This window comes from Megalops cyprinoides, chromosome 10, assembly GCF_013368585.1.
Source record: "Megalops cyprinoides isolate fMegCyp1 chromosome 10, fMegCyp1.pri, whole genome shotgun sequence".
In the NCBI taxonomy this organism is placed as follows: Eukaryota; Metazoa; Chordata; class Actinopteri; order Elopiformes; family Megalopidae; genus Megalops; species Megalops cyprinoides.
Window position 1 is genome coordinate 10,197,863 of NC_050592.1, and position 24,087 is coordinate 10,221,949.

General features: G+C 40.6%; 1 protein-coding gene across 1 annotated transcript; it reads left to right on the plus strand.

The window, feature by feature from the left end:
- Nucleotides 1–14,753: 14,753 nt before the first annotated feature.
- LOC118784434 (meiotic recombination protein REC8 homolog) lies at nucleotides 14,754–23,808 on the plus strand. Its single transcript, XM_036538669.1, has 16 exons — nucleotides 14,754–14,860; nucleotides 15,746–15,814; nucleotides 15,975–16,117; nucleotides 16,556–16,631; nucleotides 17,493–17,607; nucleotides 18,075–18,147; nucleotides 18,405–18,472; nucleotides 18,796–18,893; nucleotides 19,856–20,027; nucleotides 20,703–20,843; nucleotides 21,428–21,488; nucleotides 21,945–22,075; nucleotides 22,390–22,438; nucleotides 22,907–22,988; nucleotides 23,455–23,561; nucleotides 23,711–23,808. Exons 1-16 carry the CDS (start codon nucleotides 14,805–14,807, stop codon nucleotides 23,806–23,808), a joined length of 1,539 nt encoding a protein of 512 aa, XP_036394562.1. The 5' UTR covers nucleotides 14,754–14,804.
- The last annotated feature ends 279 nt before the right edge of the window (nucleotides 23,809–24,087 follow it).

Consider the following 24,087-nt stretch of genomic DNA (forward strand, 5'->3'; position numbering starts at 1 on the left):
TAGGTAGAGCAGGGAAAGATGGAAAACGTGCAGAGCAGGGGGACCCCAGGAGCAGGATTGAGAATCAGTGCCATAGCCGATTGCCATAAGCCATCAATGTGTATGCATGTGAACATTTTGCACACACATATTAGCATGTAAGTATAGTCTAACTTAGCATTACTTATTTTCTGGCTCATTCTCTTATCTATAGAGGGTTACAAGGGAGTTATGGTAAGATACACTGCATTACATACTTAATTTTACCTATTTTGTTCATTTGTAATGTATAGTTCATGTGGACCCCAGGAAGACTAGCTTGTTGTTAAGACATCTGCCAATGGGGAACCTTATAATTAACAAATAAACACTAAATACATAGGAATAAATACATACAGGAACAGCAACAGAACATTTCAGACAGTGTATTATAAACAAAGCTAATAATGGTTGAGTTTAACGTACACATGAGGCCTAACAATTATTCTTATGAACAATATACCGACATCATACTAATGTGCACCTGGAGCCTAATAGTAATAAAAACAACAATAACAATAATCAAAGCATGTTAGAGAAAGTAGAACAAACTGCATTGTAAAAGCATGAACAATAAAAATCAAAAACAGATGTGCAAAAACAGTGTGGCAATCATAAATCATACTAACCAGTTTCTGTCTTTGGAAGAAAGGAAAACTTTGTGCTATTGATAAAGTGATCCACCCCAACCTTGACCTCACACCACACTTCTTCATCCACCTCCACCATCCTGTCAAAATCTATCCTCTTATACGTATACATTTCCTGATACTCATAATCAGACTCATGCTCATACTCCCAGTGCCTCACTCCAACCCGTAACTGGCTTGTCACACGGTACCTGTATGGAGAAATTAAATCTTGAATTCAGAGAGAGGCACATGCTTGCACAAAGACATTTTCTTTCTGTATTATCTCTGTATTATGCTGTTGGAATAATTTATCTGAAACTTCTGCTTAATTGTGGTAATAAAAAGAAACTTGATTATTAGATATAGGTAGTTGCTAGTTTCATCATATTTGTATCAAATTCTCAGTGTGGTCATGGCTTGCAACAAGTAGATGTTTATCTGTTAAATGAATTATTGGTTGTTTGATATAATTTTGTCCCCAAAACTTTTTTATTATTTATGTATTTATAGATATATTGCACTGCAATCTAAAATGTATGCCAGCAATGAAAGTATTGTACCTTGACAGCAAAAAACAGCCTACTTTAGTGAATGCAATCTATAATAAAAATGAATATATGAGGAAATCTGTATTATTTATGTGGAATCTGTATCAGCATAACTAACACATATAACACATTTTAGAGAGATGTAGATTTGAAGTAAACAAAGCGAAATCACATAATGAGTGTGGCTATGCATTTCAGTGTCCAATTGTTTTTTTTTCTTGTACAGTACAGTACAAAATTCTGCCAAATATTCACCATATCATATTGCTGGGTTTTTACTATTTTCCTGGACACTGCAATAGGATTGGCCCAATTGAAATACACTGAATGCTTAAGCTTGTCTCACTCACAGTATGTCAGTGTGTCAGTTAAAGTTTTATTAAACCTCTTTTCCTCTGTTTATTAAAATATAATTCATAAAAAATAAGGACATACATTTCACACTATGAGAGAATTTTCATGGGACACTGTGAAAGCCAAGCTGCATATTTTAACATAAAATCATATATTTCCTTTTAAATAATTTCAGTCCCACTCACCCTCTCCCAGTCTCTGTTGATGACCAGGTATGACCCAATTCCCCCCTTAGTTTTCGGGTGGACCACCATGACACTCTGACCCAAGGGGCGCTCAGTCCAGACACTACACAGCGCAGTTCAGTCTCCATTATGCTTGGACTGACACTCAAATCTGAGTCAGGATTCTCCTCTTTCTCCTTCCATTCCATTAACACCAAAATCCGACTGCTGTTTGTCCAAACATCTGTTCAAGAACAGCACAACAGGAAAAAATTAAGATTTAGTTTTAAGATAAACTTGCAAAACAAATATACTTTCTCCTTTTTTCAATTTATAAGCAACGTCTTGTCATTTAATTGCGGTGGTTTTAAGCGTAACAATGTTGCTTTTTTGGAACTTATGAATGTTCTACATTTAATTAGGAAGCCAACATTTTTTCAATACGTAATCAATATTTTTCATTAATGTCATTCAGTCATTAAATTTTCAGCACTTACACCTTGTGAAAACCTTTACTAAAGGTTATGGACAACTTGCCAGATTGAATAAATGCTTCCTGCTCACCCCTATTTTATTCCTCTATATATTTGACAATTTTGGGGGAATTCTGGCTGGACTCGTTAATCGATTTGTGGGCTGTATTTTTTAACTTGAACTAAAGCACAAAATTTTACATGACAGGCTATGGCTGTTGTTGAAAAATGTGAAAGTAACAACAAAATGTCACATACTTATGAGGATTAATTAACTCAACCAATCTAGGACTGGCAAAACAGGTTATGCACACAAACTTCATGGAATAACTAGGTTGGGTATAACGAAATTACTGGCCTAATGTCAAATAGATCTTATTTGTGGCATTTTTGTGAGCATTTCCAAAACCTGCATCTTAATTCCTGGTAACAGACATTGTCTCCTTGTAATATTTTGTTATTTTCAATTAATCTATTTTCAACAAAGAAGTACCTACAGACCCCTATAAGCCTGAACAACTGATGTAGGCCTATGGACTTCCAAACTGTTGGGAAAATTACTAATTTTGCATTCATGATTTTTTCATATTTTGAGTAATTTGTGGACATGTTTCAAAGATCAGGTCCCCCACAATCATCAATATCTCAACAATTCCCTTTTGATCAGCCTACATATTTGCATGATCATTATCATTGCATTATCATTCATTTATTTTTTTAAGGTTGCATGGTCTGAAGTTGTTAAGGCCCTTAAATGAATAAATAAGTGGCTGGCCTGGACTGTTTGAACCAACATCTACTAAAAACTGGTATGGATGCCATTGCTGTCCCTTAGGAAGGGAAAGCAGCTCACATCACGCCATTGCATAAGGGTGGAAATCCATTCTGTTTAGATAATGTCCTATATCAAGATGGCCTGTGCTTGATAATATTTTGGAAAATAGGGCCAATAAATGAGAGATTTTCTTAATAATGAAAATACCTGTGAGGTTTCAGAGGAACACACAGTATAATATTCCACTGCTACCAAGATTGTCAGGGAACAAATATTCAAGAAAATAACCATCATTGTGCTTAACAATTTATAGACTTATTGGCTTTTGATACTATTGATCATACCATGCTGTTACACTGACGGCCAAAAATAGATTTAATTGTAGAAGTGTTAAAGTGGTTCTAAAATAACATGTCTGATTGGACACAGTATGTGACTCATGAGGGTATGAAATCTGCGTTTCAAACCTTCAGACCTTCAGGGTTCAGTTTTACATCCCGTTCTTTTTACATTGTAATACTGTAATTGATAGCACTGAAATGAAGGTGAACTTCTGCTAAACTTCACTTAAAAGACAGTGCCCCATCGGGGAACTGAACCTTTCAATTACGAGTCCTGCTTCTGAAGAGCTACGCTGCCACCCGAATGAAATGGTGTGATTGGTCATATGCATTTAAGATACTGATAAACGCAAAATATTTTAGACACCTCAAATTGTTTTAGGTAGCCACTGACAAGCTGTGCTATTTTTTGTTACCCTGTCTTTGTGTATCTTTTGTACGTTGTAGTTTAACACACTTCCCTGACTTTCTTTCCAGGTCTCTAGAACAAGATTCCACAAGACACTCCCTGGTCAAATAAAGCTTTAATAAATTAATATCAGATCTCAAATTGATTACTCTTTCAATCCCCTTTTTGTTTTCACTTTCCTTTTTTAGCCGGTTTCTTTGCGTTGGCGTTCATTTCTTTTCTTTTTTCTTTTTCTTCATTTCTAACATCCTTAATTAAAATGGCATGACAAAACGGTTGCTTTGTGCGTGAATTGAGTTGTGGCCAGCAACGCTTTCCTTTGAAGATAGCAAATGTTTGTGATTTCATGTTAAAAATTCAGATTTCTCCTTACTCTTTCAGCCCTCCTTTTTACTATTTGTGAAGCTTTTTTTGTTTAAGTGGGAGTACTGGATGTACCACAGAAGTAATATAGGCTAATTTCGTTTAATTTCCAACTCTGTGGTCATCGTTCTAAAAATACTTTACCATTTCGGATGCAATTTTTCTTTTTTTGACCCAAAGACGTTTCTTGCCTTTAAATGTGGTATATCACTATTCACAGCCAAGAAACAGCTTATACGGCCTCAGGGTTTGTCTAAAATGTGAATAAAGCTATTATTTATAATCCACAAACTTTGCTCGGTCACGGTCGCTTTGTAGTTTTAGGCAGTGCTTCCCAAGACAACGCATCTGGTGCAGATTATTGGCTTTTGAACAGTGCACTGTGCACTCTCTGATTAATTTTCTAATGAGTGTCAGAATACAAGAATTCCAGGGTTATTACGGGCGCATTATTACTGGACTCCAGACACCTGGTACCAAAGGTGCTTTTTGAGCGTTGCGGACACTGACACCGGTAAAATTGACGCAGGTGAAACGGCGCTTATTTTTTTCGCTGATTACTAACCAACGAGATCTGAATTTGGCAGTAATGTCACATAGAATCTGGTCACTTTAGAATCATTCCCCTCTCAGTGTAGCATTCTTAGTGTTTCACAGATGGTATACAGCTATCTCAGGACCCTTAGACCTCGAGCCGCCTATCAATCTCCCCCAATTTTCACGAAAAAATCGATGCCTGCGGTACAGCAGCATTTCGGGACGGGTTTAATACTTACCTCCGACCTGTAGAACCGTTCCATGGTCAGTAAATTGTAGGTAGCTACTGAGGTGCTCTCCGCAGTAATACCGTCCAGAATCCCCAGATCCCACCTGATCAATCGTCAATTGAACTAAATCTGCATCTAATCGTTTGCTGGTGAACCGGCATGGCGATTTTTTACACTCAGTATCAATGATTTTGAGTGACCCGTTGTGGCTGATTCGAACCCAGCGCACGAGCTCATCATAACAGCCCCCGCTCTTGGAACACTGGCAGCTGACTGAGGCGCTCTCGCCCAACGAGGAGAACACAACCGAGCTGGAAGAAAGGGAATCAACTGCAAAAAACAAAGACATTTTAAATACTCGACTGTAGAATGATGTCTAAAAGTAAGAAACAATGCAAAAGCATAATCGTTAAGCATTGCTATATATTAATTAACATTATCATTTAAAATCGACTATTTGAAAGCCTATATAATTATTTCTAACATTCCATCTTAGTTTGTATAATATTCCAGAACAAAACTGTCATACTATCAGGGCACAGACTCACCAATGAATACAGCTGGGAGCAGGAGATAGAGAACCCATAACATGTCTGGGTCAGTCGTCTCAGTGTTTTAGCCAGAGTTGGTGGATGAGGTGTGCGCACAATGAGAATAGATGTTTGATGCTTTTGGTAGTGCACTCTCACGCTATATGCGTAAAGGTGTTTTTCCAGTCAGAGTGGAACAAACTTTAACCACAATACCAATACCGTTTCTCAAAAATGCGAAACGTCAAAACCACCTGAACTGACCTTGGCGTTTAATGCTATCTCACCGACTCCGACAATAACCATTCGCCTAAAAAAAAGAAAACAACGTCTGCGTGGTTTCAGATCACATTGTTATATACACAAGCCCCTTCACACTTCAACCACAAAAGACAGTTTGTTTATTTGTACATGAAGAATAACTGTGAACAGAGCACCGTGCATGCAAAGAAGATAGGCTATCTGCTTCCACTGGAAAATATTGTGTCCACTTTCCAACGGTTTCTCACGCTTACTTTGTAACAGTGCCAACAGGACATCGTCCGCACTGTATAGGTGCAGTACACAGCATGAGCACATACAGCTAATTATGAGTTCTGTTTAGTGATTTGTACTTGCCGTTTATTCCTTTACCGAGTCGTGGCCATAAGGGCGAGGTAAAAATAAAATGTAGGCCTATGGCAGCTAAAAATGTGACACATTATAGGGTTCTCTAAAATAACAAATCATGATCTTTCAACACTATTATGATAACAGCACCGTGTAACCAAATGCTGAAAAATGCCATCTACATGACATAAAATCTTTTGACATAAAATAGAACAGTATAAGAAAATAGATCAGGAACAGCCATACTATGTGGATGTATGAATTCTAAACGAACATAAAATAAGTAAACTTTTATATACTTTTATGTGCAATTTCTTTGTCCTGTCCCTTTTTCTTTACAGAGGAGTTCTTACTGTAGCACGTTACTTAAGTGCTGATGATTTTAAGAGTGACCATCATAACAATGGTGGATAGACGACACTTGAGCCTTCTATTAGACCTGTTTAATGCACATATCCTTTCCATTCTATATCTTGAAGATATTACTTTTAGGTTTTTGGGGTCTTCCAGTCCTAGTTGTTTAAGTAATTTCCTCTATTTAATTTTATTTATCAAACATTGTTTTGTCGATAAGGTGTTATAAAATTAAGGGGTAAATTAAGAAAAAAAATGTGGGATATGTCCTGGCTTATTATCATTTTAAGTAATCACTGTGCCTCGCGGTTATGTGAATAGCTGCAGGAATTCAGCCAAAATGTAACTAAAATCAGAATAGCCATTATCTTGCATTGAGTTTTTTGTTGATTTTCAGAAGCTAAGCTTCTTTTAGGTACTCTAACATGTGGAACAAAGTACTTACACAGTAGTAAAATGGCATGGTGTTGCATTCAACATGGCAATAAGCTAAGATGAATCCTCTTCAATGTGACTGCCCTTTTAATTTACAAGGAAACAAGCAATTGTTCAGCAAATGAATGAATTAGGTCATTGTGTACCCACAGGAGAACTTAAATGGAAAGCTTGGAAATGGCTGTGGAACAATTCATGTTGGACTAGAAATAAATGGACCTTGCCATATACTTAAATGAGATTTTTGATAACCGATATATCTTGTGAAAACTTCACAACTGTATATAGATAAATACTACTTTAAGCCTTTATTGCAAGATTCAATTAGATATGCAGCTAGTTTTAGTCTTCCATGTTCCATGTTATATTAAGGTGATTTTGCCAGAAATATTGATTGCATGGGGACTTGAGACACCTGTAATTTAACATCACTGGTCAAATTTAAAGTTATATACTGTATATTTAGTGTAACTTTACTTAGAAGTAGTTGCAGTTTTATGCTTTTTAAAATCTGTCCCTATTAAGCACTGTCCAAAAATTTGCTGCATGAATCATGACATTGCACTTAGCTTAATGTATATGTACTGCAACTGTTCAGTCAGCTTGCTATGTCAGTGTCTCCAATGGTTCTACGCTCACAGATATGAGTATGGTGGTAGACCACTTCCCTCGGCTAACTGCCTGAAAGTGACGCCGTTTCTATGTAGTTATTTTTATCAGAACGCTATAATAAGAAATGTTTCCATGGTTTGAAACAGCACTACAGACTTAGCCACAGTGTTTATAGAGCAGGCAGATACTATTCTCAAACAACATCCATTTGTGGACATTCTTACTCTACTTTCTTTCGATTCAATTACAAGGATGCATTTTGTCAAAAAAATATACAACTTTATTTCAACTTCATCAAATATCAATTGAACAACATGTTATAGATGTGTGCAGATATCTGAAACAAACATGGTATAGCCAGGAACCAACCAGATAAAAAAGAAGTGCTATGGTACATGTATAACAATGTCAGGATGACTTCACAGAGAAAGTGACAACAATGTGCAACCTTGACCTCCAAGCACATTAATGTGAAAGCTCAGAAAATCACAAAAAATCCCTCACAATGTTTTCACTGAACAAATACACACTATAATGACATTTCTCTTCACCACACATAACAGACTGTGTCCAAACATAAGTCAATCAAGCCGGGTTATAGCTGTTGATTTTCATTCCTCATCTGATAATCAAAGAGAGAGATAAAGAGACAAAAGTCATGTTCATCACATCCATGCCAAACAAAAGCATACTGTGAAATTGCATATGGAATTTATTTTCCTTGTGTTAGCATTACGTAACGTAAAATTGATCAGTGATATACTTTATTCTAGTATGACAAGGTATATGAATACCATCTTGTGTGTTGACTCTAACTGACAATTTCTATGCATTCACAAAAAAATATTTCGGTGACAGTCTAATGGAGTCTCTGACCTGTGCTGGATGGGTCTGCTTCATCACCCTCCGAGTCCACAACCCAGCTGCTGTTACAGTCAGCAGCAGCAGCATCACGCACAGAGGAGACAGGTACAGCAGCCACTGACACGCTACATCACCTGAAGCAGCATCCCAACATAACACAAACACTCAGAACATCAAAAGGATGTAATAAGCATCAACTATCTCCAGCTCATTTCCTTTATGGTTTACTACATACAGTGGTAACTTTAGCTTTTTGTACGTTATATTCATTCATTTTAACCATAACCATAAAGAGACTTTAAATGTTTGCTTGTAAAAATAAAAGTGATTACTGGCCAATTGCATACTCATGTTTTTGGTATTATTAAATGTACAAATATAGTACATGAATATTAGGTAGATATAGTGATCCACGTTAGCATCACAGTGTAGTGTAGAGTTTTTTTTACAAAAGGGGAGCCAGTTCAATCTAGAATACTGGTGTTCTCATAAGCAACGTTACATGTCCCAATAATTTGCCGACACGCTGCAGTGCAACTCGAAACTGCATGAATGTATAAGAAATGTGTAATACTCAATGTATGATAAACAAACACAGACAATGGTGATAAAATATGCATGAAGCCTCATGACAGTGTTACGTTACAATTTTGGTGAGGGTACTAGTCAAGAGAGAGGACAAAGGGTGGAAATACAAAATGGAGAACTTGAACGATGGAAACAGTGGACGCACAAGTAAGACGGGACAGACATAGACACGAGGAAATATTTCCTTACCATGTTGCATATTTGGTAGGCCTAATGCCTTTTGAATGATTTTGACTGTGTCACGATGGCTCACACATTTCACAACACCAATCCCTTCTTTCACGGAGATAGACAGGAAGGATGATCGTGTCAATACGCCGTGATCGTCAATATAACTGTCTGCCTCGGCCTCCAGCATTGCCTGCGTTTTGCCACCATCTGTAGTTTCCCACTCAGGGCCACGCCAGCGTGAGCCCCCTCCTCTCAATTCACAAAAATATACCCCTGTGCGACTGAGAAACACACGCATGGCCGGGTATTCCCGAGAGTCTGAAAAAAGAGACAGATGGAGACAGAAATAAGCTAGGAAAATTTCATTTGATCAATTTTAAGATTCATTAACACATTTGAGGTCGTATCGAGCATTTTCTTGGTGGATACCCTTATCCAATGTAACTAGCATGGCCATTTAGGTTACTTCGGCATGAGCTTAACGTTGTATTCTGCAGCATTTTTGTTTTACACATCCTTTTGTTATATTTCATAATGAAACTCAGGAAACATGTTAGACAAGTAAAGAGTAAGTAATGCTTTTTTCGGTAGCCTACTTTAACTGGCTTATCGCTGTAGCTGTTTGCTTTGTAGTAGGCTGATAGTACATGTTTATTTACTCATTATCTACATCAGGGATTTAACAAAACACTTAAATTTGTTTTGCGGCCCTCTTACGCTGGATCCACTAATACAAAGGAGTTAGCATATTTTAACAAAGTGAACTGACAAACGTCGAACGGATCCAACTGGTTGTACTGGTCTCACATGGAATAAAATTCGTGGACAAGTCAAAATTTACCGAAAGCCAAGATTCCACTTTACCGCAATGCATTTGTGTTCTTCAGTTTGAGCTTCAAACGTCAGCATTTGGCTTGTTGGCACAGTACGACAAATGAGCGCGGATATTTCTAGAGTTGTAGGCCTGTAATTCAGAACTTTTGTCATGTTCGATCTAAATATTATCAATTCACAACCCACAGTGATGAAGGTTTAGAAAAATCTCGGTAGAGTTTTTAGAAAAGAATCCACGAAGCTACACTCTCCAGAACTACACACTCATGTGTTTAGAAGTATGACATCTTACCTGTTACAACCAAACCCGAGGGAGAGCCAGGTGTGAAGTTTCCACCAGCACACATCACAGGGAAGTATCGACCGGAGTCAGTAATCGCCGCACTAGAAATCGTCAGAGATACATTTCCAGAACCCTTGGGGAACTGTCCGATGTAACGATCGAACTCAAGGCTATAAGAGCTAAAGTAAGCCTTTTGCTCCACTTTTCCGCCCGGCCTATGAAGGTACCAGCTAATGTGCGAGAAAGACGTCGAGAACTGTTCCACACGGCTGTATATGGTCACATTCTGTCCAGCCTCTCCGAAAACTACAGGGGCAGGGTCAACCGAACCTTCGGCGGTTTCTGAGGAACAGAAAATTGAATAAAACAAGGGAAAACATACCTTCTGTGAATACAAACGTAAGAAAAGCATTAGTGAACAAAAAACAGCATCAGCCTAATTAATCCACCCAAGAGTGGATTGTTCTTGTCCTTATTATTATTGTTATATTTGTTGTAAGACTAGTATATGTCAATAACAATTCCTAAAAACCAGATTGATTAAAAATACTCACGATACTTGATGAAGATGAACACGCAAGCGACGCTAAATGAAATCATTGCAAAGAGATGGTCGAAGAGAGGGTCAAAAATAAGCCGGCACGTTGCAACTAAACTCTTACAAATTTGTTATCTCTGAATTCATACTAGTTTTAGCTACTTATACCTATGTCACGTTTTCTTCCTTTCTTGAAATATATTCTATTCCCATGTCATGTACGTCGACAAGAATTGATCGACTGTCATTTCGAAAATTATAAGTCTCTCTCACACATTGCAAGTCTTCTATCCCACCCCCTGCATGCGCACACGTGATTTACACCTGAATGTGCTAGACAGAAAGTCTTGCTGCAGGGTCGAAGCAGATTTCGTCTGTTTGGTTTATTGAATTTAAGTAGGTTAAAATGCGGTACACATGCAGCCTGTTCAAAGACTCGAAGAAGCCTTAATTGCGTGACCAGAGTTGCATATTCTCGGTACCAAAGCCGATGGTATGTGCTTACCTGAGGTTTCCAAAACACCTGACTGGTGCACAGTCAATCCGGAAGCCTGCGTCAAATTCGTTTCCAGATATATGCAACATTAATACTTTGTTTTAAAACTGCAAAAACAGTTAAAACAATGCCAATATAAAAACACTAAACTCTCTGTATTTTTCATGTATTCAACACACACTATTAACCATAGGGACCTCAATGCGAACGCATCAAGGAAGAGCACACACCTAATATGAAACACAAAGCACGAATGTTGGGTGCAAATGGACAAAAGACCTACACTTACTATAGGTTAAAGACCTGCTGATATGAATTTTATTGATCAGAGAGTATTTTTTCAGAACAGATCGGTGTCAGAGGAATTTTGCTTGGGGCAGCGCTGAAGAGGTGGGTGGAAGGCTCTTTTGCTTGCAATGGGGAACTCATTTCACCACTGAAGGGGGTCAGACACGAAAATGTGTGGGTCGTTACTGTCGGACGGCATAGGTGCTACTGCAGAGGTGAATATCACTGTAACACGCTTCCTGTCAGATGCGTTAAATTACTGGCAGTAGAGCGCATTCTTTCTCATTGTATAGTATTCACATAAACAACAAGGTGGTATTGTATTTGGGTATTACTGTAATCTATATTAAGAGTATTTTACTTCTCAGAGTATCCTATCCTACCATGTCGAATAAACAACTTTAGGCCTATTGTAATCCCCAGAGAAATGAATTCCTCCCTTACATAAAATATTTTGTCACAGATTTGGGGGGCAGGTGAAGGCTCTCCTTCACAGGTAGTTTCATTCTTAACTTTTTGCATTAGCTCACAAGTGAAATGCATATCCAGAAAGGAAAGCAATTCGGGGCTTAATGTACAAGCATAAATATTAAAAAGTGTTTCCTCTATGTAGCTTACTATAGTGCACTGCATAGTGCTTTATATAATACCTGGAGAATCCTTTCATATATATGTGTGTGTGTGTGGTGTGTATATATACACTCATATATATATATATATATATATATATACATACATCAAATTACTGCTGTTCATTTATGGCTCGGAAGTTTATTTATGGATTACACTTTACCTCGGAGTCGGACATGTGTTAGTTCAGAAGCTTAAAAATGGATAGCTTTGTTCTTGTCAAAAATAGAAACAGAGTGACCCTGAGAAAGGACGATATGAGTGTAGAAATCAGTCAGATTTTCCAAGTGTTGTAATTAATCAATAACAATTCAGATGGTGACTGCTGACTAACTGAGATCAGATGTTAAGATAAAACAAGCCCCCACCAGAAAGATACTGTGTGTACAGTAAGTAGACCATTTTACTCTCACTTTTGCAAATGCATTTCGTTTGCTCTTTGTAACGCTGATGTAGCCTACGTACCAGACTTATTCTGGTGAAGTTATTTTAATAACACCTGACAACACGACGGTGTCATCCCACACTGCCAAGAATCTTGATGTAGCTGTGAATTACTAGGCTGTCCTATACCGAAAATACAGCTATCGATTCTTTCTGTAGGCTACTATTCCCACAATATCCGTACATTTCTCACTATATATACTGCCCAGTTCATTGTCCAGTCCCGTCTGCTGTTTCGACTGGACGAATTACTGCACCTCCCTCCTAATTGCCAGTCTCCCCACATATGCTATCATGCCTATTCAGCGGATACTGACTCCTGCTGCTTTTCTTGCGTATAACCACACAAAATACTCGCATGCTACGCCTCTTCTCATGTCCATCGAATGGTTATCACTTGTGGCCGGAATAAACTACAACTCTCTGGTCACAGCCCACGGGGCAGCAAGAGGAACTGCACCCTAGACCTCACTCACCCTCTTGCTCGTTACCCCAATCACTTCTCTTCTCTACTGTGGCCCCCCAGCGGTGGAAGCAGCTAGCCACAACGGTCAGGATAGACGAGTTAGTATGCGTCTTCCGCCGCGAACTGACAACTCATCTAATCAGACTGCATTTCAATTCAACGAACCGCGAAGTCTGAACATTCGTACATTTTCCACCGATATATTTACTAAGCAGAACCACTGTTTCATAAAACTCCCCTCGCACCCACGTGGCAAATAGCAGAAAGTTAGCCTATATAAGCATATTATGTATTTACTGTGTTATCGGTTTTGATACTGATGATTAGGTGCTCTTAGCCTAACTTCTTGTATCTTTTGTAAGCCGGCTGTATAAGAGCGTCTACTCAATCAGTAAATGGAATGTAAATGTAATAATTCTGAGTGTGAATTACTCTGCTGGTGATGCTCAGAGCAATAGTATTACCACGTTGGCCCAGCTCCTCTCGCCTCTAAGGAAGACGTTCATATCATATTCTCGTAATCATACTCTCAACACAATGTGCTGAGCAAAAATAGTGCATGAGTAGAGAAAACGATATAAATCGCCATCACTTCAAGTTTCGAGTTTGACTGGATCGTCTTAAAGTTTAAAGAGTGTGTGCGAAATATGTGTGAAAACAGCCTAAGTCTGTTACATGAGAAATAATAAACATTTCTTGAATAATTTGTCGCCATGTATTTATTTCATCTGCACATGGTTCCACCACACCATTGCGTCTATATAGTGCTGTGGAGATTGCATTCTTTGCAGTCTTTATGCTGTGTACATTTGAATGCCACATGGCTTTATATTACCATTACTATTTTACAAAGGTTGCTAATAGTAATAATAATAGTTCCACTTTCATATTTTCAATATTATTTTTACAGTTTCGGGATATCTTGAATTTTGTGGAAGAAACCAATTTCAGATATGAAGATATGACCAAAAAATCCTTGTTTATAAGACAGGGTTAAGGAAAACGAGTGTTTTCCTGTTGTTGAGACAGTACATGAAGTACTGTACTAACTGGGAAAACCGCAGACATCATGCAGTATATTCCACTTTACCGCTCTCTTTATCATAAATTTCTTGCAGCACTGAAAAACGTGTACGAAACGCGCTTTGCGTTAAATCAACTTCTTAGTCATACATTAGGAAACTATTCTCCTTCTCTAATACTTTTAAACCAGACGTCGGAGAATAATTCGGAGATCGAGCATTACTATGCCCTTTCCGTCCAAAAACATAGCACCTCCAGTTTTAAATGGAAAGAATAGTTGATTCATCCACATACTGCAGTGAGTTACCTCATTGTTTAACGATGCATATTAGCAGTAGTGATATGCAATTTGCTATTACAGAGTAATTTAATCAGGGTATCAAATCTCAGTGAAATTACACGCGTAAACACAATATTCTGGGGTGCTGGTATCAACACCACGTTATTGGTCAACACTTCGTTTCCAAAGCAAACCTTTAAATGTTGATTGGTTTGAAATGTAAGGAGGCGCGTTCTCTCGAGGAAAGTGAAATTGTCTAGTGAGAGACAGTAATATATCTATGTTGCGAAATCCTTTCCCCTCAGAATTTCCAGCGGCACTTTATTGAAATGATACCTGAACGCTGAAATTCGCTTTGTCATAAACCGCTGTCATTTAGGCTGAACGATTATTTGATTGACAGAAGCATAGAATAATTATTAGTGAATATTTCTTTATTGTATTATTGAATAGTGATTCTAACGTCAACGAGCCGAGTTAGTTTGATCAGTTCTCAATAACAGACAGCAGCTACAATGTTTTACTATCCCACCGTTTTACAACACCGGACTGGATGTTTCTCTACAATATGGTGAGTTTCACGTTTTTTATTGTTAGACCATATTTTCACGATAACTAATAGATCCAAAGATCTTTTAATGATAAATTACGTGTATTGTGTTTTGAATTGTGGATATTACGCTACTGCTCATATGTAACAGAAAAAATAACAAATAGCACAGACAGTGTTGGCAGAAAAGAATTTATATTGCACCTTCAGTAGGACTGCGAAATCCTAGTCAGAACTGTCTTTGTGTTATTAGGGAATGTTTTTAGTTGCAGCGAACACACTACACACCCGCACAGAACGGGCGAAATGCTGAAATAGTTGGACAGCTCCCGCAATGGGATTACATTCAAGATGGGAAATCCACACGGATGTTATTTAATATGAAAATCGTAAATCATCTCAGTTTTCACATCTTAAATGGTTATCCTGTCAAAGTATCGATTCAGAAATTTCATATACTTCTTTCGTCAGACGCAGCCGAATTCCAGACAAAACAGTATCCCAAGTAGTGTAAATAGAAGGACACGACCAGTAAAATGGCTGTAAACATGGTCACATCAGCTGGTGTTCAGAGTCATACTGGGTTTAGACACCGTTTGTTTGAGAAATACTTTTCCAAACATGGAGATAAGCATAGCCAATTGAAATGCTTCCCTTTAAATACGTCAATAATAAGAGAAAATTCATTGGAACTCGAAGAAGCGAGCAAATCAGTATCAGTATGTTCCTTTGTGTCCCCATAGGACATACACCCATGCAGACAATATAGTTGAGTGTTGCTGTTGAAGTAAGCGGACAGCTTAGGAAATGATTTGATAAACAGAAATTTCCTTTTGCTAATGAATGAATGATTATATCAACAGTTGTTCACGACTTGACCACAGTGCTGTTATCTGTGTTTTTCAGGCTGGCAGCTACAAAATGTACCAAAATTCCTCGGAGGGACTATCTCAAAGTCAATGTCCAACGCACCTGGTAACTCAACACCGTTTATGTGTGCTCATATTGGTGTGAATGTAACGCATCATATTTGTAGTTCGTCTAGATACTATCGTGTTTTCTTTATGAACGTCTGACTGTGTACGTGTCTGAAGCTGTAGTACGATATCGATGATGTCATTCACATTATCGATAGCAACGACGTCATGGACTACGTGATGGTGAGGGTGCCGCCCCTCCAGCCAGGCCTGCCCCGCCCCCGCTTCTCCCTGTACCTCTCCTCCCAGCTGCAGTATGGCATCGTCATCATCTTCCACCGTCAGTGCGTCATTCTGCTGGGTGAGAAAGTGCGCAATGCTGTTACAGCCTGTTAACACTGAACTGAATCAGGACATGCAGCCACCGACAGACACTACAGAACATCAATTCTGCACTGACAGAGATCTTGAAAATTACCTGCTGTTGACGGAGAGAGCAGTATACACCTGTATTCTGTTGCACCTGTACATTCTAACACTCATTGAATAGAGGCTTGGTGCACAGACCGGCTGGGCACACTCTGCTGTAACACTGGGATACTGTAGTTTGGAAAGAGATGGAGGGCGGAGTTATGAGAAGAATTATCTGGGTATGAGCTTCAGGGACAGTTGTGTGCATCCACTGCACCGCACCAGCTGTGTGGAGTGTATCGGGAGGTGTTACATGGCTGGCGCTGAGGGGAACAGGCAGACAGGTGCTGCCACCTCTCCGCACTGACTGCCAGGCCTCTGCTTCCAGAGGAGATCCAGCACACCATAGACAGGCTGCTCCGCACTGGGAGGCAGTCGAGGATCGACCTGGAGGAGCCTGGCAGGTGAGATCTGGAGCTGCCAGCAGAGTCATTACATTACATTACATTACATTACATTACATTACATTCATGTAGCAGACGCTCTTATCCAGAGCGACTTCCAGCACGATAGAGCAGAAGTGTATCCATTCAAGTTGAACGAGTAACAGTGACAGGCCAGGCTAACAACGCTCCCAGACCAGTGAGTGTGAGCATAACACCATTCAAGCCCTACAGCAGGGCTGCCTCCAGGCAGGTTTCACGGTTCTCTGTGCTCTCCTGCCCATCTCCCAGCCAGTGGAATAAGCACTGGAGGCACCTGGGATTTTGACCACTTGCAGGTGGCTACGGCAGAGACCACCACAGCACAATCATGAGTTACAGCTTGTTTAATTGAATTTTAGCTGTGATTTCTTATGCACTTTTGCTAAACAAGGGTGTATAGATGATATACTGTACACAGACGGACTTCTCTAATAAATCACTTTTTTCATTAATGGTCCAAGGAAGTGCTGATGCCATGCTGGTAAGTTACACAAAGCTAAAATTACCACAAGCTAATTGTATAATGGTAAGGAACTTAATAATTGTAATCAGACGGTTACAGATTCAAATCCCATTCAGAGAACAACGATTCTTTCTGTGACTAAGCACTTGTCCTGGCATGACTGTCAGTTAAAAATCCTACTGTGGGAAGGGATACAATGTCATCTGTGTGAGCCACCTTGAATGAGGACATTTCTGAGCGAAGCTGTATCAGTAGCTAATGCTGCTTTTGCTTCCTCTATCATCACCTCCATCACTACTGGCCCATTCAGTATTGATAATTAGTGACAGAGCACTGATAATGAACTGACTATATGACAGTGGCTTCCTGTCCACCAGGCTGGCTCTGAATCTGCCTGATAACCTGGCTCTCCTGGAGGAGGCAGAGATGGCTCAGGACCCCTTCTTTGGGATGATGGAGTATCTGCTGCCCAGTCCCAGTACACTGATGCAGGTATCCCACACAACCACTCATCAAGAGCTGGGTTTGGAACCAGAGCACAGCCAGTAACACCACTGCCACCTCTTTAGGTGTTGTACCTGTGGATGCCGGCATCAGCATTTAGCAGATGCTCTTCTCCCAAGTGACTTACATTAAGTTACATTTTTTTTTACATGGTACTCATGGTACTCATACAGCTGGATATTCACTGAGGAAATTCTAAGCACCTCGCCCAATCACACAACAGCAGTGCCCCAGTGGGTAATCAAGCTGGCAACCTTTCAGTTACAAGTCCTGCTCCTTACCACTATGCTACACTGCTGGATGTGATCCACAAACACAAGGAGTCAGCTGCAGATTTTTAAATCTTTAGTTTAGTTTACATCACTAAACACACAATGTTGTGGACATAGTCTATAGTTATTGATGCTATGAAACAGGGACAATGCTGTGTTGCTCTTGTGTCCTGTGATTCACAGCGCTTGCAGGCTGCTGAGGTAGTCTCCCCACAGCGCCCCCTGGTGAGGAGCCCTGGAACACCACACAGGGATGGTGAGCAATGACAGGAGAGCCAGAGTTCAACAGTGCAATGTTGGCAGGGATATACAGTCAAAGAAATGATAATTTTACAGGAGATATTCTTCTGCTTTTTTGCTGTGAAGGTGGATGTGTATGTGTGTGTATGAGTGAGTGCCGAGGAGTTTCTCCTAATGCTCTTTTGTCCATGTGTTTGTAAGATAGCAGGAGAGTGTGTGTGTGTGTGTGTGTGTGTGTGTTGGTGACTCACCATTTCCTCCTTGTCTTTCTAGCCATCACTGCATCCCCCGAGTCCATCACGTTGAAAGAGACAGAGGCTGTAGTGATTCCAGAAGTGGAGGTACTGCTGTATAAAACCAAGATAACAACTTTACTTGAAATGTTGAGTGGGATGTTTAATGGCAAAGTTATCTTTTCATAGCTTGGCAATAGAAATTCCCCAACTACAACAGAGCAGTGCATGCACATAAATACCTGTCATGTTGTTGTTGATATATGCAGGAATGATGTCAATTATCTATCACCATCAAAACTAATAACAGAGTCCATCTCTGTTTCTTCACGTATTCCTCTCAAATTTTACAATACATGACATTATTGCCTTCTACTTCTCCTCTCGTTTCCTACTGCTAACTTTTCATCCGCCATCGATCTGACTGCCAGTTCGAGGGGGTGGAGCTGCCAGAGGTTGTTCCCAGACACATGGAAATCATTGACATTCTGATGGAGCAGGAGGACCATTTTCCTGAAGGTGAGAGACAGCATTCATTCACTTAAAAGGTAATTCACCATGCCGTCTTGCCTTTGAAAATATCACTATGGTTTTTCGGGAGGATGGCTGTGTAAATTTAAAAATATATTTTATAGGATCCCTAAAGGAATGCTTACAAGAAAATGATCACAAGTTTTGATTTCCTCTTTTTAATGTTTAAGGTCTATTGACCTTACCCATACCGGAAAAGATTAGCTAGTTTTCCACCAGCCACCACATTATCATCATAGCTTTTCATTTGTATTTTTTCCCTACAGACTACATTAAATTCAATGTTTCTATCAATTAAAGTGATCTTTGATAATGCATCCGACACATATCTATTTGTATTTGTAAATCACATTGTATCAAAATAACGCTTGGAGGATGGTCAGTTGAGAACTGAGTTCTGCCCATCTTTCAGAAGCAGAGGCGAGGGAGCAGGAGAGACGAGCAGAGAGAGTGAGAGATGAGCCGGTGCTCACAGTCTCCATAGAGCCGTGAGTTACCATGACAGGGAGTCAGAAAGACAGAACATAGAGCACAGGAATGACAGGGGGACCCATATCTCATTCTGAGAAGATATACATTAAATTACATTACATTACTGGCATTCAGCAGCTCTTATCCAAAGCGACTTACGCATATTAAGGTTTTTAACATGCTATCCATTTATACAGGTGGATATTTACTGAGGCAACTCTGGGTTAAGTATCTAGCCCAACGGTACAATAGCAGTGCCCCAGTGGGGAATCAAACCAGCAACCTATCAGTTACAAGTCCTGCTCCTTAACACGGTGCTACACAGCCACCCCCCAGTGACACACCCCTATACACTCTCCACACATGACACAAGTTTTAGAGAGTATAACTGTATTACGTGTAGTTACAGGGTTGATCATCGTCACACGTTGCTGCTGCATTTTAATCAGAGCTCCTCAGGTGAAATAACCGCTGTGCTCCTTCGGCCAGGCTCAGAGTCACGACACTGGCTGGCGAGGACCTTGTGTTGCTGCCAGAGGAGGAGGAGGCGGGGCTGCCCATCCAGGTGCCTGTGCCAGCCCCCGTAGAGACAACTCCTGTATCCATGCCACCGCTGCCCTCCCCTCCAGAAGCAGTGAGGGAGGAGGCCGAGGAGGAGATAGTGAGGAGGAGGAGGGAGAGAGAGATGGAGCTGGAGAAAGAGAGACAGAAGGAGAGGGAAACTGCTGGTCTGGAGGTGTGTACTCCTGTGTTGGGGTGGAAAGAAAGACAGACACAGTACAGAGGTATTTTGCAGCATGCAGGACAAAACGAATGGAGCCATTGTGTATCAGTGCCATTGTGACAGTTCTTGTTAGCCAGGGAGCCCTCGCTACCACCAAAGTAATGGTGGCGAGGTGAGGAGGTTTGGGAGAATGTGTGACTTCACTAGCTTGTAAGATGTCATTGAGACAATAAAAGAAATAAGACCCCCGCTGAGTGGTGATACACCACTTTTTTTTAAATAAACTAAGTAGTAGGATTAAAAATAACAGCCCACTTGGCAGTTTCTGTCACGGTTCTTGTTGTGCATGTGGGTGTAAAGAAAACAAGCAACATCCCAAAGAAAAAAGTACAACATTCCACAGTTTTACATCACACCTTTAACAAATGTACAGCAACGTTAGGAGAACAAGAAGAGGCAGGGCAGTTACACCATGTCAATGTTATTCACAGATATAAGCATACAGACACAGAGCAGCTTCTGTAGCCATCAGTGATGATGTGTGTACATCAGTGTGTGTATTATTTTGAGCTGGAGCTTTCACCTCTCTGCACCCCTCTGTCTCATCTCCAGGAGCCTGAGCCTGAGCCGGAGCCTGCCCCGAGGAGGCGGCCACGCCGACGCCAGCTGCTCTTCATAGATACACAGACCCAGATTCCTCAAGATGAGCTGCAGAGAATGATCCAGGACCCACTGACTGAGACCCAGCCCCTGGTATCACACTGGCACACTGACTGAGACCCAGCCCCTGGTATCACACTGACTCACAGACCCGCTGACTGAAACCCAGCCTGTGATATCACACTGACACACTGACGGAGACCCAGCCCCTGATATCACACTGACACACTGCCTATAAGTACACTGGCACAGAGATAGAGTCGCACTGCTGCAGATTCAAAGATGACACACATAGTGATGGTACAATGTATGGTAGTATACTTAGCTTCCATTGTCCAGTCAGATTGCACAAGTTACCTTTGGGGAGGGCTCACACTCACTGGTCTGGGAGTGTTGTTAGCTTGGTCTGACACTCTTCATTCAGCTTAAATGGATACACTACTGATCCTCTGTGCTGCAAGTCACTCTGGATAACAGCCTCTGCTAAATGAATGTAATGTAATGTACTGATGGGCTGGACCACACTCATGATCAAAAGTGTGTCAGGGTGCAACTGCATTCGATTGTTCATGCTTCCATGTGTCTGAATCTTGGGTCCAATGAGGCATCTGCCACTCTGCTGGTCTGAGTGTTCCTCTCTGAAACCAGCCCTGTCTGTGCCGGTGTGTCTGGGGCAGGTGCTGTTCGAGCCTCATCCTAGAATACCTCCAGCGGAGCTCCTCAACAATCCCTGCACCCGTGAGTCTCTCAGTCTCTCTGCTTTGCCTTCAGTCTCAGCACTGCATTCTCGGTCTTCAGCCACACTTTTAAAGTGAAAGTCTGTACAGCAGCCAGCAGGTAACATACAGTAGTTAACCCTCTGGAGATTCCTTTGCTGTTTTATTGGACTTGAGCTAAGACCATCCTCTGATCACAGTGGAACGTTTTGCGGTCAAGACCCAGCCCTGTCACTCCAAAATGTTTTGTTCACTGCTTCTCTGATTTGCATTCATATCCTCAGAAGAATGGTTGGACATGTGGCCTGACTAATCAAACCAGGGCTTGCTATTATTTCACCTTTTTAGATCTCCAGAAAGATCTTGTCAGAACAGAACATTGAATCAACAATGTGTTAAACATCTCAAGGGAGTTATCATGTCTCACCGTTTCATAGCTGTTTAGTCACTCTCTCATCTAGACCTTCTCTCTACGTAGCCCTGCACCCCGATATCCTGTCTCTATGGAAACGGGGTGCGGTTATCACCCCCCTCCCGAGCCCAGTTGCCATAAAAAGAGTGAGGGAGCCAGAGAAAGAGAGTGAGGGCGAGGAGGTCAGCTCAAAGGAGGTGAGTTTTCTGCCTGTTGATTTACCTCATAGCCCATCTGAATATATTTACAAGCATTATAGATTTTATTCATTATATTTTATCTTTTATATACATTATATTTACTCCACCTAACTGGGTTATCCTCATATTAACTTTGCGTGAGGCACTTTGGAAACGTCTGTCTGTTATATGGAGGGATTGTAAGGATAATAAATGATAAAAAGATTGTCGTTACCTTAATTAGCATTATTAAGCTCCACTTGTGCCTGGCCAGGTTTATCCAAGTTTTATTATCCTCAGTAAACCAGCGTATTGCTCCTTTGTGTGTTCAGGTACCCAGAGAGTTGGCGGAGTCTGAATTGGCTCAAGCTGAAGTGTCAGGTCAGAGGGTTGTCCGTGTCATGTCTGTGGCTCTTCTCAGCAAAGTGTAGGTTGGGTAGCAGTGTAGCATAGCAGTAAAGAATAGGGCCCATAACTGAAACACTACTCATTTGATTCCCTGCTGGGGCACTGCTGTTGTACCCTTGGGCAAGGTACTTAACCTAGAATGACCTCAGTAAATGTCCAGCTGTATAATTGGATAGAAATGTAATCTATGCAAGTCACTCTGTTAAATGACAATAGTGTAATGTAGTTCCCATACCCACCTTCACAAAGTGCTGGGGCGTGTATACCCTCAGATAACTTGTTCTGTGGCCAGATAGTACAGAACATTGCGTCTCTGCACTGCAAATCTGGGCTTAAGTATAATGGAACTGTCTTACTCGGAAAGTTTCGCCTTAATTCATGAAATTGTTTCGCTGATGATAGTGATTTTCCCATATTGTAAATTTAATGTTGCCATGGCAGCTGCTGTGCCAGTTCCGATTGAGCCGATGCTGGAGGTGTCTGACAGGGACGTGTCCCAACTGGTCACTCCAGAGAGCAGAGGGTGAGCGAGGGCAGACAAAAAGACAGATGAGACAGGGAGAGGCTGGAGGAAAGAGAAAAGAGAGAGATAGATTGATGGAGAACTGAAAGTGTGGGAATAAAGATCTGAAGAGGTGGGAGGCATGACACAGAACTTGCTGAGCCTGCTGTAGAGGTTATGAATTGTGGGTGTGCAGTGCTGGGATGTGTAGTACAAGCTGGCTGTATTCCGTGTGTGTGTAGGTCTCCTGTAGCAGTCTCTCTCCCCCCACTGGAGGTCATTCCTGAGGAGAGAGTTTTGCTGCCGGAAGGAGAGATTCAGATGGTGCCACCTGGAGTGAATCTACTGATGTAATGTTTCCTTTGCATATCTGTCAAACTTGAGTTTTTTTTCCTGGATATGTCTGTCTATATCTATGAGATGTAGAGTTTGTGTCAGCACTGGGTCTTTCAGACTGGGAGTTTTTCCCCTCCTCTCTTCCTCTCAGGATGATTTCAGAGCCCCTCAAGGAGCGAGGGGAAGTGTCCTTTGACTCTCTGCTGCCCCCTCTGGCTGACCGCAGCACTGTTGCCAGTTCTTTCTTCTCACTTCTGGGTAAGAACTCAGGAATATATTGTCCTTACTGCATGCATGAGGTGTGGTTGTCTATAGGGTGCATTGACCATTTGTCTTTATGGGGCTACAGTGCTGTAGATATTGGTATTTTTGTATGGTGACCTACTAGTGTCTTTTGTTCCTTACAGAGTTGGTTTCTACAATGAAACTCACTGCACAACAAGAGGAACCTTATGGCACCATTACCATTTTACCAGGACCTCTGTATGAGTCAGAGGGGGAATGAGAGCCACACAGCGACTGATAGACACTTCCACTGATACTCAGGAACACTATCCATACCATTTACTCTCTCCCAATACTGATGTTTGTTAGCCAAGTTTACTTGAAAAATGTATTTGTGAAAGTAACACCAAACCAGCACTGTTAGTGTACATTTTGTTTTTGCCATCCTCCAGGTTTACCGGTTCTTATTCGTTAAGGTGCATGTTGTATGTTTTTGTTACCAATGGCTTTTTTTTTTTTTTTTTACATATTAAGAGACAATTAAACGTTAATCTATTGG